Source organism: Euprymna scolopes, chromosome 44 (assembly GCF_053919585.1).
Source record: "Euprymna scolopes isolate OS-2025 chromosome 44, ASM5391958v1, whole genome shotgun sequence".
NCBI classification, from domain to species: domain Eukaryota; kingdom Metazoa; phylum Mollusca; class Cephalopoda; order Sepiida; family Sepiolidae; genus Euprymna; species Euprymna scolopes.
The window spans coordinates 27890359-27909879 of NC_136525.1; the positions used below are offsets into that span (position 1 = coordinate 27890359).

Sequence of the window (19521 nt, forward strand, 5' to 3'; positions counted from 1 at the left end):
AAGTGGTCAAGAATGCTCCAAAATTGCGCAAGTTTTGCCCCATTAACGTTTGATCGATTCATTAGATTTTTCTGAAACTTAGCCAAAATGTGGAGCCAATTGTTCTTAATATAAATCCAGTATGGGTGACCATGGCAAAATTCTGGTTCGTGTCCCCCGGGACTTTCAGTGCTAAAAACGCCCCTTTTGATGTCTCTTTTTTCATATTTTTCAACAAAAACTTGATATGTTTGACTATATAGTGTTTTTTCACGGTGGTCAACTCAAATATACATGTATTAAGGCCTGAAACTGCACTGTTATCCATTTATACTGGGATTTGGCGTTCCCTGAAGCTCAAAAGAGGTAAAAAATGTCCCAAAATGGCCAAAAATGACACTTTTTACCCCATAGCGTTTGATCCATTTGTTAGATTTTCCTGAAACTTGATCAAAATGTGGCGGCCATTGTTCTTAATATAAATTCAGTATGGGTGACCTTGGCAAAAGTTTGGTTTGCATCCCTCTGGGACTTTTTAGGGCTAAAAAACATCTCTTTTTGTGGCTCTTTTTTCATATTACTCAAAAACTTGATATGTATAGTGGTTTTCCATGGTACTAAATTCAAATATACATGCCTAAGGCATGAAACTGCATTTTCACTGGGATTCGGCATTCTTAGGAGCTCAAAAGGGGTCACAAGTGCCTCAAAATTGCAAAAGATGACACTTTTCACCCTATAACTTTTGCCTCATCCATTAGATTTTTCTGAAACCTGGCAAAAATGTGAAGGCAACGCTGGCCCTTCACACTTTTCACATTCATCATTTCTTCACTATTTTTTTTTTTTTTTTGGCATTATCTCACATGCAGCACCATGCGCGGCTTGTTCTATTTTTATATAGTTCTCTGATCCATTAAATTAAAGATGTTGATTTCTTATTAGTTCACTCATGTATTATTTTAAAGGATGTTATATTATTGTAGAATCTGTCCTTAAACCGACAGTTCATCAAGCCTATATACATCCTAGTTCTATTATTTTCAATGGTTTACTGTCTCAACTAATCTCTAACACTTTCATACTTCGCACAAATCTTCAAGCAAACTGCAAAATCATCCTCATGTATGCATTATATATATAATCATTTGTAAACAATTCAAATACCACAAGTATATTTAAATCACATTTGTATCATTTTATTTGATATATGGTATGCCTTACACGTGTTGGTTGAATGACAAACAACTCATCAGAGATCCACATAAATCCATAAGAGATGGTTTTTTTTTTTTGAAAATGACTTAAGGTAGAAGAGGAAACAGAATTCTTTTAAAGTCATAAGAGTAAAAATAAAAATCCTTAGTCATTGTAAAAAACACTCAAAAAACATAGATCTGACGAGGGGAAAAATTGTGTATACACCGTTAAATATGTACTCATATATATCTATACTCCTAGAAATATTTTTTATGTGTGTATTTATTGATATTCATATTAAAAACCCTTTTTCTATCTATTTAGAACGAAAATGCTACTTTGTTATATATGGGTCGTGGAATTGCAAAATATTTTTGAAATTGCAAAATTTATCTGCAAAATATCTAGCTAATTTGCATATTCTTTTAAACATTCATTTTAATTAATTCCCTATTAGATTTTTTGGTTTTCTCATGGGATGATCATCTTTAGTTAACTATTACGTGTAATTATATTCATGCAGATATTCTACTTGATTTATACTTGCATAAAAAGTTTATAGTAAACACAAACTTCTTTCTGTATATATATTTATGGATACGTATATATATATATGTTTAAAAAATTTTGCCTACCAAACTCCTCTGTCAGTTTTTGATCTACAGACATGAAACTTAACATATAGGGTACTTGAACCCATGCAAAACTTTATATTTGGGTTTAACCGGGGGGGGGGGATTCAGTGCAAAAGTGTGAAAATGAAAAAGATGGAATTTGCCAGGTGAAGGTTGAATGACGGCATTACGAATATGCATGCGTAACGTAATAGCTATTGGTTCATGTTTGAATTTTTAGCCTTGCAGCAAACATGTCTTCATAGCTCAGGCATTAACATCAAAGGAAAAAATAAATTGTAAGCTGAACGTTTTGGTTTTGATTCTCAGTAGCGGCATAAGAGTCATTTTTTTTTTTTTTTTTTTTTTAAATCATTCCTATATATTGATATAATAATAAATACAAAATCTGCATTAATCAAAATATCATATTTAAGCATATTTTATGACCAGGCGATGTCGGGCATATATACATATACACACACATGATGTGTAGCTGAAGTTTTCTGTCTGGGCATTGGTATGGAGAAGTTGAGTTGCCCAAGCATCAATATTCCCCTCTCTGATCTTGCTGGTGTACTGTGGAGGAGTGGTGGGACCAGTACATCTGGGATCAGCTTGACCGCAGTAGCTGCCAGAGATATTGGGAAGTATCACACTGACTTGCCTGCAGAGCTACACACTGAATTTTCTACAGGGGTTGTTCACCACAAGCCAGTGGTACTCCTCACATGGTTTAGCTTCCTTGCTGAAGCAAGGAATCAGGGTATGGCAATGTGGAGCCACATATGAGAAATTAGGAGATGGTTGAGAACCAGTGACACTCGTCCACCAGCAGAGGGTGCAGCAACTGAGCTACAAATGTGCTACTTCTTCCAGAGCCCCCTATATCCCTATACATATAAATATTTCTGACAAAAACAAAATCTTGTATCAAGCGACTTGGTTGCATGGAAATGAATATAAAGTAGAGAAAGATTAGCAACGTTTCTTTTATGAAAAAAGAGTTCTAGAAAACAGGAGATGAAGCCCAACTAGATTGCAAAATCAATTTTGAACACTATCAAGCCAAGAAAGAGTGTTCTGATTGTTGTATCCTAATATTGATTCCTAGCTAGATTGAGCCTAAATATTGTATATGTCAGAAATAATGAAGTGGGTGCTTCATCAGTGTTCACTATTTATCTAGAAATATTAAAATATTCATATAAAATCATAGAATTACACCAGTAACTTAATTTTATGCATATAAATTATCATTTCTGATGACCTAAAGAAAATACCCACTGTTGACTTTTTATTATAGAGTAGGGGATTTCTTTGCAAATTTGTTTCAGACAGCGGATGACTGTCTGAGGTGACTGCTATTTGCATTCTCGTACCCCTCCCCCCATCACTTGAAATGGTTTCATCCAGAGAATAGAAAAAGGCACATATTGGTATGGAAAGAAGGAAGAAAATATATTTATTTATATATTAATACATACACATTGGTCTTTATTATAGAGTGGAGGATGGAGTCTCATGATAATTATATATATCTGCACCTCCTCCTCCATATTTTATATTTAAAAATAAAATCTCTTCATTTGTTGCAGGTGGCCAGACAAAATAGTTTTACTTCGAGGCAATCATGAGAGTCGGCAGATAACACAGATTTATGGGTTTTATGGTAAGTTGGTTTGTTAAATGGCTTAATCACATCGGTATGCTGGTTCTTGTTACCAAAGTTAAGTGATGTTGGTTCCGGCCTGTACCAAATGGGTGACCATTTGGGAATAGCAAGCATTTAATCCTTCTCTCTCCTGCAACTCTCTTCTCTTCCTTCCCTCTTTTCTGTCTCCCTCTATTTCTCTGTCCTTCCACCCTCTCCTCCCTGTCTTTTCCTCTTTCTCTCCTTCCTTTTCCCCCTCTTTTTTTCCTTCCCCTATGTTCTCCTCTCTTCCCATCTCCTTATTTTCCCTATTCCCATCCTTTTTCTCTTCCCTTTTCTTATCTCTTTCTCCCACACTCTTTCTTTCTCTTCCTCTTTCCTTTCTCCCCCTGTCTATTCCCCTCTTTCATTCTCTTTCCTTCTCATCGCTGTTTTTTCCCTTCTCTTCCTTTCTTCTTATTCACATCATTCCATTCCTCTCACCTCATCTCATTCACATTTTATTTACATTATTTGCCCTTCCTCCCACCATCTAAAACGTGTGCAAACAAAAGAGTTTTAATAATATACAACTTATTTACCTCCTTCCCAGGTTAGACACAAGGTCAAGTATGGTTTTGAGAACCCAACACACTATGGCCAACAAAATTATGCCTGAGCAGCCTTGTCAGCATTCCCTGATAGGAGCATTATGGACAATTAGAAATAAACTAACCCCTCCTCAGAGAAGGTAAAGCCTGGGAGACTAGGCCTCGTAGGACTGAAATAGAATCATACCTCAGGCTGACAGCAACAAAGCCACCATCAGTGTTAAATATTGTCCCAGCAATGTGGAAAGGTGTGTTAGTTGACGATTATTGTGATTATTCAAGCCAAAAAAATTTGTTTTAGAATAATTCAAGCCAAAATGTTTTTTTAGAATAATTCAAGCCAAAATGTTTTTTTAGAATAATTCAAGCCAAAAAAATTTGTTTTAGAATAATTCAAGCCAAAAAAATTTATTTTTAGAATGATTCAAGCCCAAAAAATTCGTTTTAGAATAATTCAAGCCAAAGAGGATGACCTCCGATCTGTAGTGGAATGAGGACATAAATGGATGGTCACATTCAATGCTGCCAAGACTAAACTCGTTTCCTTCAATAATTACAAGAAACCTTTTCTACCACCAATAGTAATGGCCAATCACTCTTTATCTGAAAGTACATCCTTTAAACTCCTCGGCCTAACGCTCTCAGGAAACATGAGTTGGAACAATTACATCGAAAGTATCGCCAGGACCGCTGCGAAGAAGGTAGGTTCTCTCTGCCGTGCTAGAAAGATACTAACGCCCGAAAGTATCCTATACCTCTATAAGGCCACCCACCATTCACCCATGTATGGAGTATTGTTGTCATATTTGGGCTGGCGCATCTGCCACTAGTCTCTCGCTCATAGACAAGGTTCAAAAGAGAGTCGCCAATCTGATAGGTCCTGAACTGTCATTTAAACTTCAGCCCCTGTCCCATCGACAAAATGTTGCATCCCTCTGCCTTTTCTACAAGTACTTTAACGGTGAATGCTCTGACAAACAGCAAACACTTGTGCCCCCTCGACGTAAATACCCCCGACAAGCGGCTAAATCCCACCCCTTCACAGTAGAGATCCCTAGATGTAAGAGAGCCTTCTACTCCAGTAGTTTCTTCCCCAGGACAGCTAGACTTTGGAATTCCCTGCCGGGTCTCTGCTATACTGACATGCAGAAGTTCAAGTACAACGTGAACCAACATTTTGCTGCCCAACTCCCTACACAGTACCCCTGATGCCTATGTCCCTGATAGTAGCCCCATACAACAAAGTGGCAGTGTGCCTTCTTTGGGGTGAAAATGCAATAAAAAAAAAATTTTTAATTCAAGTCAAAAAGTTTTTGTTTTAGAATAATGAAAATATTTATTTACATTAATTAAAGAATATAACTTAAAAATGTTATCATAGCAATTTATTTGACAACTTCGAAATAATATGTAAAAACATCAGGTGATTATTTTATGTATTGTCATAAGAGGACATATTTCCTCTTATGATCTGAATAAATATTATTTTTTAAACACAAATGATATTAATTATATATTAAATATAATAAAATATAATTATTAATATAATAATTATAGCAAAAAAAAATACTGAAGTATTATATATATATATATATATATATATATAATATATATATATAAAAATAATTATTGATATAATAACTATAATAAAATAAAAATACTTAAAATTCATAATGACTTCATTTAGAAGGGAAGATGGTCTTTTTTGAGATACATGGAAATTAGTTGTAATTTTCTCTCATATTTCCTGAAGGGGTAGGAGCATCGATAGTATTACAATAGTAGCATACTAGAGGTTGGAAGATCAGGTTAGGGTTGAAGATGTTTTCCAATTTCAAATTGAACCAAGTTTTAATTTTTATTTTCTTCAGATGAGTGCCAGACAAAATATGGAAACGCTAATGCTTGGAGGTATTGTTGTAAAGTATTTGATCTTCTGACAATTGCTGCAGTAAGTATTACTACCCGTTTTATGTGCACACATAGACAAGGAGGGGACAAATTGCCTGCAACAAAAATCAGGGAATTTTAATTTTGGGGGGTTTTCGTCCAGAATTCCTCCTATATTTAGAAAAAAAATCATATTCCAAAAATCATGCACATTAATTAAGTAGTTTTATTTTTAAACTAAAAAAAAATCAAATCTTATGAGTAACAGAAGAACAGCTGACTTGTCTGTCATTTTGAAAAAAATAAATCATAAAACAAAGGGAGATAACTCAATAATTCATACTTAGCAGATTTATGTTGTAATGCTTACAAATTCCCATTAATCGTTGTAAAATGATTTTATTTATAAAAATACAACAGCTTGATTAATTTATGTGATTTTTGAAATATGATATTTTGCTTTGTCATAGGTACATATATCATACAAATTTTTCTTTATTTTTGTTTTTTAATATGGGGAATTCTGGACAAAAACCTATCATATTTTTTTTTTTTTGTTACTTCCGAAAATAAATATAAAAATTTTATATTTTGATTATTCAGACTATTATTCTCTTTTTGATTGACGATTATATCGTCTGAAACACTAAGTATAATACTTATAATGTTTCGGATGACATAATCTTCAACCTTTTGCAGGTGTATTTTTGCAACTTGGGAACCTTCCAGTTGATTTCAGAAACCTGTACAGAATTTTTTAACAAAACCCTTTATTTATTAGGTGACCAAAGTTTATTCTCATTTCATCAACCATGACAATGAAGAAGTGTTCCTTCTTTATTCTTAATTATTATCGCTTGTAGTAAGGATTAAACCTTCAGCCTTCAGAAGACTGTCACTTAGAAGTGATTATTAACATTTCTAACTATTAGGCTGTATGTGGACAACTTTAGTATAAATTTTGATAGTTTTAATTAATTGTTCACATGTCTTAATGAGTAAAAGTGTTGGTTAACAATTTGTTAGAAACATGTCTTGAGATGAGCATTTCAGTTTGTGTGTAGGACATTACACAGAATTGTCTGCAAGTGTATAAAATGACCTTTAAGTATAACGTTCCATCTTGCATGTCACCAGCAGAAGCTATGTTCGCAAGAAATATCAAAATGAGTTTTGGCAAACTGTTACTGAATCATCAGAAACTAAAAATGTCAGAAAAGCATGTTTACAAGTCGGAGATAAATTTGTTCTTTTTTTCTATTTTTTAAGAATAACAAGTCATTTTGTGAAATCGTGATTGTTGGTAAAAGAATTGGAAAGATGTTCTATGGTGAAACAGCCAAAATTTACGTATAAGAGACATTTAAACAAAATAAGAAAGATATTATTCTGATACTGTAGAAGACAACAGTACAGAAGAATTTATAAACATCATGTTTTAACACAATGGTGTCCAACAAGAAATTTGTCAAATGCGAACATTGGAAAGGAAAAGAGAAAAATACTGACTTCATAAAAAGTCAACCCCAAAAGAATAAAAATTGACTCCTTACGAAGCTTACGGCTTAATCCCTAAGTTACGGGGTAAGCCAATTTACTTATGTCAGGAAGAAAAGGACTTACTTAGAGACAAATATAATTATGTCTAAATGTTGTAGCAGTTATGTCTCCAGAACCATGAGGTGTACTTCTGTAATATACTTCTGTTAATACACTTCTGCTAATACACTTTTTGTTAATTATATCACTGTGTTTGTCTTGATTATTACTGTCCTGCAAGACCAGAGCTGTTTTCAACAGGTAATGTTTTAATCTCTGCATTGAGGAATGTAAACGTTTAATGATGAAAAAAAAAAATAGATCAGTTAAACTGGAACCTTTAGATCTTCAACCTGACTCTCTTTCAACTGCCTTTATTAGGACTGAGCAAGAAACAGTGTCATATTTACTTACTTAATGACAGAAAACTGTTGTTGCTGCTTTGTAGAGAATTATGTGAAAACTGTTTCTAACTGAATAAAATCTTTTCTGAAAGAAATTCAATTGAAAATACATTCTTTTGTTTTTACGAAAAAAAAACTCTGACAAGCCAGAATCAAATATTGTTTTGTTTCAAGGAGAATTTAATCACAAAGATTCTAAAAAGAGATTTGCTTTATTTTATAATAAAATATCTGTCCCACAAACAGAAGCTTTTGTCCCTTTATGTAGATTAAAATCACAATATAATCAAATTATATACAATTCTGATATGTTTGAATTTTCAAATGGGAGATATTATACGACATGAAACCCTTTAAAATTTTCCAAAGAAATTTAGGGAATATTTATTTATTCACATCCAAATTTCATAAAAATTAGAGGTATCTGAATTTTCATGAAAGGCTTCTGCCCCCTTTTTATCCCTTTAGCATAAAACTAAATATAGTCCATATTACAACTTTTTACACCTAGCAGCAATTTTCCCAAATTTATAATGATTGGTTAATTAGTTTTAAGTGAACCCTGTATGTAGAACAATATATAAAAATATAACTATCAAGATTTTTTTTTTTTTTTTTACATGGAGTTCACCACTTATCAAGGCCCAATGGCCACTCGGGGATAAGGGTTATTGTGTGTACAGTACTCAATGGGATAGTGTAGCAATAGTATTGGAGAATTGATAAGGTGTCATTACTTGGGGGGGGCGATTCATCAGGAATTTGTTTGTGTTGGACTTGAAGACATCCAGGTTGAAGTTGAGAGGGAAACAGGCAAGCGGAACAGTTCCACAGGCGTGTAGTTCTAAGAAAGAAGCTTTGTTCATGGAATCTACATTTTGATTTAGGCACAGATAGATATAATATCTCTCGCTTTTACATATATATAAATTTAGCTATTTATGTATATTCTCCAGACACAAAACTTCTTAGAAAAAAAATGATACAAACATACCTAACTTTATGAAGATAAAAATAATATTATATACATGAAATTTGCCTGTATAGTTGGTCGGGTGAAAACTGACTTTTTCTCAGTAACCAAATTTCTGAGAGAAAATGTAAGAGCTTATTTGGGTCAGATGAGAAAAGTAGAAATAAATGGATAGACTTTTTGTTCAAATAAATCTGCTCAAAATATTTTAAATCTGGAGAAAAAACTCTTCTGAAAGAGTTTGCCACTACAAAAACTGAACTACAACGAAGATAATTGTAATGAAATATTCTATAAAAAAAAACTTAGTAAATCTATTACGAATCTGTCCACTAAAATTTATTATTAAATCGTACTAAATTATAGATTTTATGAGCATAAAAAATATTTTATACACAAATTGTTTTTTGTTCAAAATTTCCCTATATTAAAAAACAAAAAATCGCATAAATTGATGAAGTAATTTTATTTTTATGAAGAAAATTAAAATTTGTGAATAACTGTAGAACGGTTGTCTTGTCTGCCATTTTGAAAACAATCTAAAAAAAATCAGTGGAAAATAACTGAACAAAATTCAAACTTACAAGGTTTGTGTTGTAATGACTATGAATTCTTATTAATCACTTAAAAATTATTTTCTTTATAAAATAAAACTACTTGATTAATTTTTGGAATATGATATCATTTTGTCACGGGTACATACATCACTTTTCATATTTTTTTCATTTTAATATAGAGGAAATTCAGCCAATTATTTTTGTCTAAAATTTTAAATTTATTATGATATTCCCATGAAGTTTACATTTTTATTTTATTTCATTTCATATGACAACATAACTAGGTATATAAATAATTTTTGCATTTTAAAACATAATTAAAATAAGTCAACTTTGTTTAAATTTGGAGGTTAACAGAAATTATTTGCCATCTTTTCTTTAAAATTTTATAATGATTTTATATTTATTTGGATAAAAATCCATTTATTTCTAGTATTCTCGTCTATTTCCTTTAATAATTACAAAAATCATTCCCAACCACCGATATGACATCTTTTAAATGGCTCAGCTTAACATTCACAGGCAACATGAATTGGAACAAATATACTGAGGGTAGTGCCAAGGTTGCTGCAAAGAAGGTTGGCTCCATCTACTGTGCTTGAAAATTATTCAGACCAGAGAGTATTCCATATCTTTACAAAGCCACAATTTGCAAATGCATGGAGTATGTTTGCCACGTTTGGGCTGGTGCATCTACCATAAGTTTCTCCCTCTTAGACAAGGTCCAATAAGGAGTCCTCAACATTATAGATCTCACACTATCGGCCAAGCTCTAACCTCTGTCCCCTCACTGCAATGTTACATTCCTGTGCCTGTTTTATAAATATTTTAATGGAATATGCTTTGATGAACTTGTGCCAACTTTATGTATATTATCCCAACTGATACGCAATAAAATCCCACTCTTCACTGTTGAGATCGCTAGATACCGAAAAGTTTTTTACTCTAATAATTTCTTTCATCAGACTGCTAGATTTTGGAATTCCCTCCCTATTCCCTACTTCCTTTACTGTACTGACCCACAGAAGTTTAAATGTAATGAACAAACATCTCTCTACTCCCACAGTCTCCTGTTAGACACGATCGTTATGTTTCAAGTGGCAATATGCCTTGTTTTGGGGTTGAAAAATAAATTTCACATATCCTTTACTTTTATTTTTTCTACAAAATTTTTGTTCTTGAGATAAATTTGATTTCCATATGAGTAAACATACACACTGTATTTATTGATTTCTTTTGCTTGTGATTGAATATTGATTTTTTTTTTTCCCAGATCATTGATGAATGTATCTTATGTGTGCATGGTGGCCTCTCTCCGGATATTAAAACCATTGATCAAATTCGAACAATTGATAGAAACCAAGAAATTCCACACAAAGGAGCATTTTGTGATATCCTTTTGTTATATATATGTGTTTTGTGTGTGTGTGTGTGTGTATATATATATATATATTAGTGATGTGATGATTCCAATATTTTTTCTGATTTTGATATAATTATGAATTCTGTTCTTATTCTAATTCTTTTAAAATCTCTAAACATTTAACTAGAGAGTGTTTTTTTTAATATTTTCAAATTACCACAATTACCATGTAATATGTGTATTTATTTTAGTTTTACTGATAATTTAAAATGAATAAATGTTTATCATTTTATCATACAAGCAAGGGTAAATTAAGTTTTAACCAAAAACAATTAAAATAATCGTTTTTGGTATATAAAAATAATCATTTTTTTTTATTCTGATGCTGATTTTGATGGCTTCAAAAATTCTGATTTTTTTCACTGCTGATGCAATTCTCTATCTATATAAGAGCCAGGTACGTCCAAGGATGGAATACTGTTGCCACATCTGGGCAGAAACCGCTAGAAAGGACTTGTCCTTCCTTGATAGAGTTCAACATAGACTTCGTAGCCTCGTAGGAGATGTCCTTTTCTATCCCCTGCAACCTCTATCTCACAGAAGAGATGTTGCGAGTTTGTCTCTGCTGTATCATTATTTTCATAGAAAGTGTTCGACTGAGCTTCAATCTATGGTCCCCACTCACCAAACTTTCACAAGAAACACTCATCTAGCTGAAAATACTATCAATAATTCCCCCCACTCTTTATCTGTGCCTAAACCTAAACATAGATTCCATGAACAAAACTTCTTTCTTAGAACTGCACGACTGTGGAATTGTCTTCCGTTTTCCTGCTTTCCAACTGACTACAATATGGTTGTCTTCAGGTCTAACGTAAACAAGTTCTTGATGAGCCGTTCCACTTGTTAACAGATTTACTGAATTTCCATTACTAATGATTACTATATTGTCCAATTTCTACTGTACACTCTTTAACCCTTATCCTTGAGTGGCCTCTTGGCCTTGATAAGTGGTGATCCCTATGTAAAAAAAAAAAAAAAAAAAATTCAGATTAATTGTCCCAACATTACCATCTTGGAAAAAAGTAAAATGGTTTTTATTCTTTTGACATATCTTTATATTTCTTGCCCATGGCCTTTTCTTACCATGTTTTTTTTTTTTAATGAACTGTGCACAAATTTTAAAGATAAGAAATCAACTTATTTTTATTAAAAGTAAATATTTTTATATTTGAAAGAAATTGTGCAATCTATTGCTTTTTAAATAAGGACATTCAGGTACGTTCCAGGGACATATAAGGGGTGAAGTTTACTGTGTTCTTTTAGAGATGTGTGTCAGTAACGCTGCAAAATCCATATGTGTTCCGATTTGTATCTCTGCCAATAGTTGTGCTTCCATGCTGTAGATCCACAGCTGACAGAACTCGGTCAGCAATTGCTATGAGACAGTGTTGTTATCTTTATAGATAGGTGGTTTCTTTATGCTTGACTGACTTGGTTTGTGAGCAAGCTGGAATATTTGCATATTAAACAACAAAGATATTTTTGTCTTTAACAAAATATATTTTGGCTATATATATAAAAGGCAAAATGTGTAAACTTTCGACACATGCAGCGAACACTGACAAAATTGGTATCATTAAAAAGATCAATCTCTCAGACGACAAATATTCAAAAATTGGTCAAAAAAATTCATTCTTTGACCATCAACTGGGCCGTTTTTTGCAAGGAGGGGTCAGTTTTTGTGTCAACATTTTTGCAAGTCATTCACGCCTAACGATCTCAACGTATATTTAAAACACGTTATTTCAAAGGTCTGTAACGTCATAAAATTGCCATGGGCGAGATAGCTAACGTGTTAGCTTTTTTCACCTCCATTTCCTCTTTTTTATGTTACAAGTTTGATCCTGCTTACTGCAGCTAATTTTTTTTTTTTTTTTTGCACTTGTACGGACACTCGCTGCTATTTTGATTGAAACGTTTTTTGTTTTTTTAGGGCTGGGTTGCTCAGTAGCCCTACTGTACCACTTCTTGACATCTGAGCAACGCCGGGTACCCATGCTAGTTATGAATGAACTGTAAATTTACAGAAAGCAATACAATGCAAAGGCGTAAAAAAATACACACAAACTGAAGAAAATTAAGACATAATAGTGGAATTAGCTATGCAAATTCATCTTTATTGATACAATAGATACATTCTTTTTTAATATTAGATGAATTGTGTTCTTACTTGCATCAGCATGGCCAGATTCATATGATAACACAAGTAAAAACACATGTAATAAATATTTTTTAATATTTTTAAATATTTTTTAAATATTTTTTAAATATTTTTTAAATATTTTTAAATATTTTTTAAATATTTTTTAATATTTTTAAAATATTTTTAAATATTTTAAAATATTTTTAAAATATTTTAAAATATTTTTTAAATATTTTTTAAATATTTTTTAAATATTTTAAAAATATTTTTATTTTTAAAATATTTTTTAAATATTTTTAAAATATTTTTTAAATATTTTTAAATATTTTAAAAATATTTTTATATATTTAAGAAAACACTTATAAAACATTGTATTAATAAAAGGTGAATATACATGGTTTTGTAGCATTATATCTTAATTTGTTTCAGTTTGTGTCTATCCATTACAAGTTTTCATTGTATTGTCTTCTATAAATTAAATTTTTCTTTATATACACACTTGACAATGCTTCAAGCAGACTAAATTAACCTCTTATATATATATATATATATATATATATATATATATATATATATATATTCTTATTATTATAACTGTTTAAAGATCAAACAAACCAAAGTCTGTTGGCTTTATACAGCAATCTTTTAGTAATTGTGGTGCAAACAGAGCATCTACTTCCAATTTGTCATGAACTAGCATGGATAGTAGTAAGGTTTAGAAAACTGTCATGAGAATGTTCATGTCAGTAGGCAATCTGAACAAATAAGAGATAACAAAAAAAATGAATACTTAACCAACACGATGGATTCATTCTCTAACATGGTTTGATGCATCTACTGCTATTCTCTCACTTTTAGACAGGGTCTAAAACAAAAGTTTAAGTCTCACACTATTGACCAAGCTCCAACCTCTCCCCTATCTTTGTAATATTGTATCTCTGTGTCTGTTTTACAAGTATTTCAATGGCATGTGCTCTGATGAACTAGTAGCAATTGTGCCCCCTGAACAAGTAGCAAAATCTCGCCCCTTTGCTGTTGAGGTCCCTAGATGATGGATAGCCTTCTACTCTAACAGTTTCTTCTCAGACTTCTAACCTTTGGAATCCCCTCCCTGTCTCCTGAAACTCTGACATTACTAATTTATAGAAGTTTAAATGTAATGTGAACAGATATCTTGCTGCTCAACTCTCCACAATACCTTGTTAGACATGATCCTAATAGTACTCTTTACGTTCCAAGTTGCAATACATCGTATTTAGAATGGAAAAGAGTAAAAAAAAAAAATAAAATGCATTCCATTCAGCTATTGCTTTTCCACTTTAATCTCTCTTACCACTTTTACATTACATAATTGACCTCCTGAACTAGGAGCAAATTCCATAAGACACAAACATCTTTTGATAAGCAGTCAACAGTAATCCATCACGATTTTTAGCTGAGTGACAAGTTTTCATGTTTGTGTTGCACTAAAAGATTTTTTATCTAACAATCTGTAGGTATCCAAGACTCACACTAAACTTTTACAAGTTCATTAATAAATTGATTTTTTAAGATTGGTTTCTTGTCCAGAATTTCCCGTATATTAATTAAAAGAATTTTTAAATCTATGCTGTATGTATCCATGGCGAACGAAAAATCACGTAAATTGATCAAATAGTTTTATTTTTGACTATTAAGAAAATCAAATTTTATGAGTAAGCAAAAGGGCTGTCTCGCATTACCATCTTGGAGAAACAAGAGTAGATAATTCCACAATAATTCAAACTTTCTAGATCAGTCTTGTAATGCCTACAATTTCTTATTAATCACTTAAAATCACCCAATATTGTTTTGTTTCGATAATTCAAGCAATGTTATTTTGAACTTTCCATGAATACCTTTTGCCTTTCACTGCATGCAATTTGAATCTGAAACCTTGAGTAAACGCCATTGATATCTCAAATCATCAATTTCAAACGACAAATTCTTTGATTCAGATGAATCTATTGTTTGCATTGGTTTCTCACATATCTTTCTAGTAAGAATTCGGTTCTTGGCCAAAATTCTATCTATATTGAGAACAAAAATAAAGAAAACTGTATGATGTATGAAATGACAAAATGAAAATATCATATTCCAAAAATTATGTACATTGATCAGTTAGTTTTATTTTTAAAAAAGAAAATCATTTTCAAGCGATTACAACATAAATCTAGTAAGTATGAATTATTGTTTCTTGAAATTTTTTTTAAATGATGAACAAGACCGTCACTCCTTGAGTATTCATAAAATTTGATTTTATTATTTAAAAATAAAACTATTTTATCAATTTACGTGATTTTTGGAATATGATATTTTCTGTTTGGTTATGGCTATGAACTCTATAAAAATTATACCTGATGCTGCCTTCCTTGGTCTGTACACATATACATGCACTTTTGATGAGTTTCAACTGAGCACAATGTTTATTTTGTAATAATTATCTTGTGAAATGTATTGATTACAATTCTTTAATTCTTCACACACCTTGTATGGTCAGATCCCGATGACATTGAAACTTGGACAATCAGTCCACGTGGTGCCGGTTGGCTCTTTGGCGCTCTTGTTACCAATGAGGTATGTATTTTTTTTTTTTCTCTCTCTCTCTGAGACTGGTTTGGAAGTGGCAACCATTATATATATCTATCTATCTATATATATATATATAGATAGATAGAGAGGGGGGAGCAATCATAAACCATAGATCCAAGCAATCAACTTGATGTTTTCTCACTAATGTGCACCTGTGAATATGACATGCAAAATTGTCAATAACTTTTGCTGGACAATGTTTATTTGTACCAAATATGGTTGGATTGCAGAAAGCAAATTCACTTTGTGTTAATAACGACATGGGTGACATTATGGAAGGGGGGGGGGCACTCTGTATATGGCTATTCATTTTTCCAGACTATCCACATCATCATGAACTTGGTAATAATTGACACTCAGAATAGCTAGTAATGGCAAACACCACATTATTTGGATTGTTCGAACTACTTTGAGTGTTATTCTCACACCTTTTCTGCCAATCTAGCATCTGACTTTAGGTTTATCTTAACAGTGAATGGTGGAAAAGAATCATTTAGTTCTTTTGATGAACTATGGTTGTAAGGTATCATCTTAAGTGTATAACATCACGTGGTTCTGTCGACAAGTTTCTGACTCTATGTGTGCTGTGGTTTGTTCTCCATCTTTCATAGTTCTAGTTCTGACCATGTCGTAATCTTGTTCACACTGGCAACTTTCGATGGGAAGTGCACTGGTCCACAAGTAAAAAAATCAAAAAAAATCCAGGAACAAAAAAAACGCAGACTTTACATTTACAGTTGAACTATGAGTGTGTGCGTCCCCATCAACCTTCCACATTCTAGTCCACATGTAGGTTCTATCGAGGCCATCAACCTTCCACATTCTAGTCGACATGTAGGTTCTATCGAGGCCATCAACCTTCCACATTCTAGTCTACATGTAGGTTCTATCGAGGCCATCAACCTTCCACATTCTAGTCGACATGTAGGTTCTATCGAGGCCATCAACCTTCCACATTCTAGTCCACATGTAGGTTCTATCGAGGCCATCAACCTTCCACATTCTAGTCCACATGTAAGTTCTATCGAGGCCATCAACCTTCCACATTCTAGTCCACATGTAAGTTCTATCGAGGCCATCAACCTTCCACATTCTAGTCGACATGTAGGTTCTATCGAGGCCATCAACCTTCCACATTCTAGTCGACATGTAGGTTCTATCGAGGCCATCAACCTTCCACATTCTAGTCGACATGTAGGTTCTATCGAGGCCATCAACCTTCCACATTCTAGTCGACATGTAGGTTCTATCGAGGCCATCAACCTTCCACATTCTAGTCGACATGTAGGTTCTATCGAGGCCATCAACCTTCCACATTCTAGTCCACATGTAAGTTCTATCGAGGCCATCAACCTTCCACATTCTAGTCCACATGTAAGTTCTATCAAGGCCATCAACCTTCCACATTCTAGTCGACATGTAGGTTCTATCGAGGCCATCAACCTTCCACATTCTAGTCGACATGTAGGTTCTATCGAGGCCATCAACCTTCCACATTCTAGTCGACATGTAAGTTCTATCGAGGCCATCAACCTTCCACATTCTAGTCCACATGTAAGTTCTATCGAGGCCATCAACCTTCCACATTCTAGTCGACATGTAGGTTCTATCGAGGCCATCAACCTTCCACATTCTAGTCGACATGTAGGTTCTATCGAGGCCATCAACCTTCCACATTCTAGTCGACATGTAGGTTCTATCGAGGCCATCAACCTTCCACATTCTAGTCGACATGTAGGTTCTATCGAGGCCATCAACCTTCCACATTCTAGTCGACATGTAGGTTCTATCGAGGCCATCAACCTTCCACATTCTAGTCCACATGTAAGTTCTATCGAGGCCATCAACCTTCCACATTCTAGTCCACATGTAAGTTCTATCAAGGCCATCAACCTTCCACATTCTAGTCGACATGTAGGTTCTATCGAGGCCATCAACCTTCCACATTCTAGTCGACATGTAGGTTCTATCGAGGCCATCAACCTTCCACATTCTAGTCGACATGTAAGTTCTATCGAGGCCATCAACCTTCCACATTCTAGTCCACATGTAGGTTCTATCGAGGCCATCAACCTTCCACATTCTAGTCGACATGTAGGTTCTATCGAGGCCATCAACCTTCCACATTCTAGTCGACATGTAGGTTCTATCGAGGCCATCAACCTTCCACATTCTAGTCGACATGTAGGTTCTATCGAGGCCATCAACCTTCCACATTCTAGTCGACATGTAGGTTCTATCGAGGCCATCAACCTTCCACATTCTAGTCGACATGTAGGTTCTATCGAGGCCATCAACCTTCCACATTCTAGTCGACATGTAAGTTCTATCGAGGCCATCAACCTTCCACATTCTAGTCCACATGTAGGTTCTATCGAGGCCATCAACCTTCCACATTCTAGTCCACATGTAGGTTCTATCGAGGCCATCAACCTTCCACATTCTAGTCGACATGTAGATTCTATCGAGGCCATCAACCTTCCACATTCTAGTCGACATGTAGGTTCTATCGAGGCCATCAACCTTCCACATTCTAGTCCACATGTAGGTTCTATCGAGGCCATCAACCTTCCACATTCTAGTCCACATGTAGGTTCTATCGAGGCCATCAACCTTCCACATTCTAGTCCACATGTAGGTTCTATCGAGGCCATGTCAATCACTTACCATCAGTTCATCTCCCTCAGGAACTTCAAAGCGGACAACTACCCTGGCAGTATCCAAAATCCAACTGTTCAAGCGGCCAACTGAATTCTCAATTCTGTCATAAAGTTCCAACTCACAATTGTCATAAAAAACTCACAGATTGTCATTAAGTTCAGGTTTGTGTTCATCAATTGTTTTTATTGTCGTCACTCCTCAATGTTATAAAACTAAATATATACATATGCATTACTCAATCCTTTTGCTATCACCATTCATCACAGTCATATTTAAACCCTAGCCTTATTTCTCGTTGTTTGTTAAGAAGAAATTCCTATCCATTGACAATTGATGAATCCTTTTATTACTCACTAACCCGACTTTTCTTTTGTCATCTATATTTTTTCATCCCCCCCCCCCTCCCCCCAGCATTCAACAACTTCAACGTCTTAGAACATAATGTCACACATGTTTGATTCCCAATCCAAATATGGTTGAATTACAGAAAGGATTTTGCATTTTATCAACGATTGCATGGGTGGCATTTTTATGGGTCACCTTATATAAAAATGAATTGCATGTCGACGACTCATTTGTGTGAAAACTTATTTTTTTATCAAAAACCCTGAATTTCTTGTATTTTATTTTTACAGTTTGTTCACATCAATAATTTGAAGCTGATTTGTCGAGCTCATCAATTAGTTCATGAAGGTAAAAACACGTCTTTTTTATTAATTCAAAACTTATGTGTGACAGACAAAATGTTTCTCGGACAGAATTCTCCCTATATTAAAAAACAAAAATAAAGAAAAATCTGTATGATTTATGTACCCATAACAAAGCAAAAATATCATCTTCTAAAAATCATGTAATTTGATCAGTTTTATTTCTAACTAAGAAAATCAAATTTTATTAGTATTCTCGAAGTGACTATCTCCCTCATCATTTTGAAAAAAATTTCAAGAAACAAGGGAGATAACTCAACAATAATTCATACTTAGACATTTTTTATGGAAATGATGCATTCTAAATATGTAAATTAATCAAGTAGTTTTCTTTTTTAACTAAGAAAATCATATTTTATGAGGAAGCAAGGACAGTGTCTCTTTCCACCATCTTATGGAAATAAATTCCAAGGAGAGATCAAATCAGCCTTGTAACGGTTATAATTTACCATTAATTGCTTAAAATTGTAAAGAAAATCATTTTCCAAGTTAAAAATAAAACTAATTGATCAATTTACATGATTATTGGAATATAACATTCTCATTCCATCACAGATACGTACATCATAAAGAT

At 33.4% G+C, this 19521-nt stretch overlaps 1 protein-coding gene across 1 annotated transcript in view; it reads left to right on the top strand.

Annotated features, from left to right (window-relative positions):
• LOC145268755 (serine/threonine-protein phosphatase 6 catalytic subunit-like) overlaps nucleotides 1-19521 on the top strand; it is a 36697-nt gene that overhangs the window by 14710 nt on the left and 2466 nt on the right. Inside the window, exons 5-9 of the mRNA XM_080124351.1 lie at nucleotides 3392-3465; nucleotides 5909-5988; nucleotides 10674-10791; nucleotides 15473-15564; nucleotides 18876-18933. Of these exons, the coding sequence (XP_079980477.1) occupies nucleotides 3392-3465; nucleotides 5909-5988; nucleotides 10674-10791; nucleotides 15473-15564; nucleotides 18876-18933 (422 nt within the window). The remainder of the gene's footprint in view (nucleotides 1-3391; nucleotides 3466-5908; nucleotides 5989-10673; nucleotides 10792-15472; nucleotides 15565-18875; nucleotides 18934-19521) is intronic.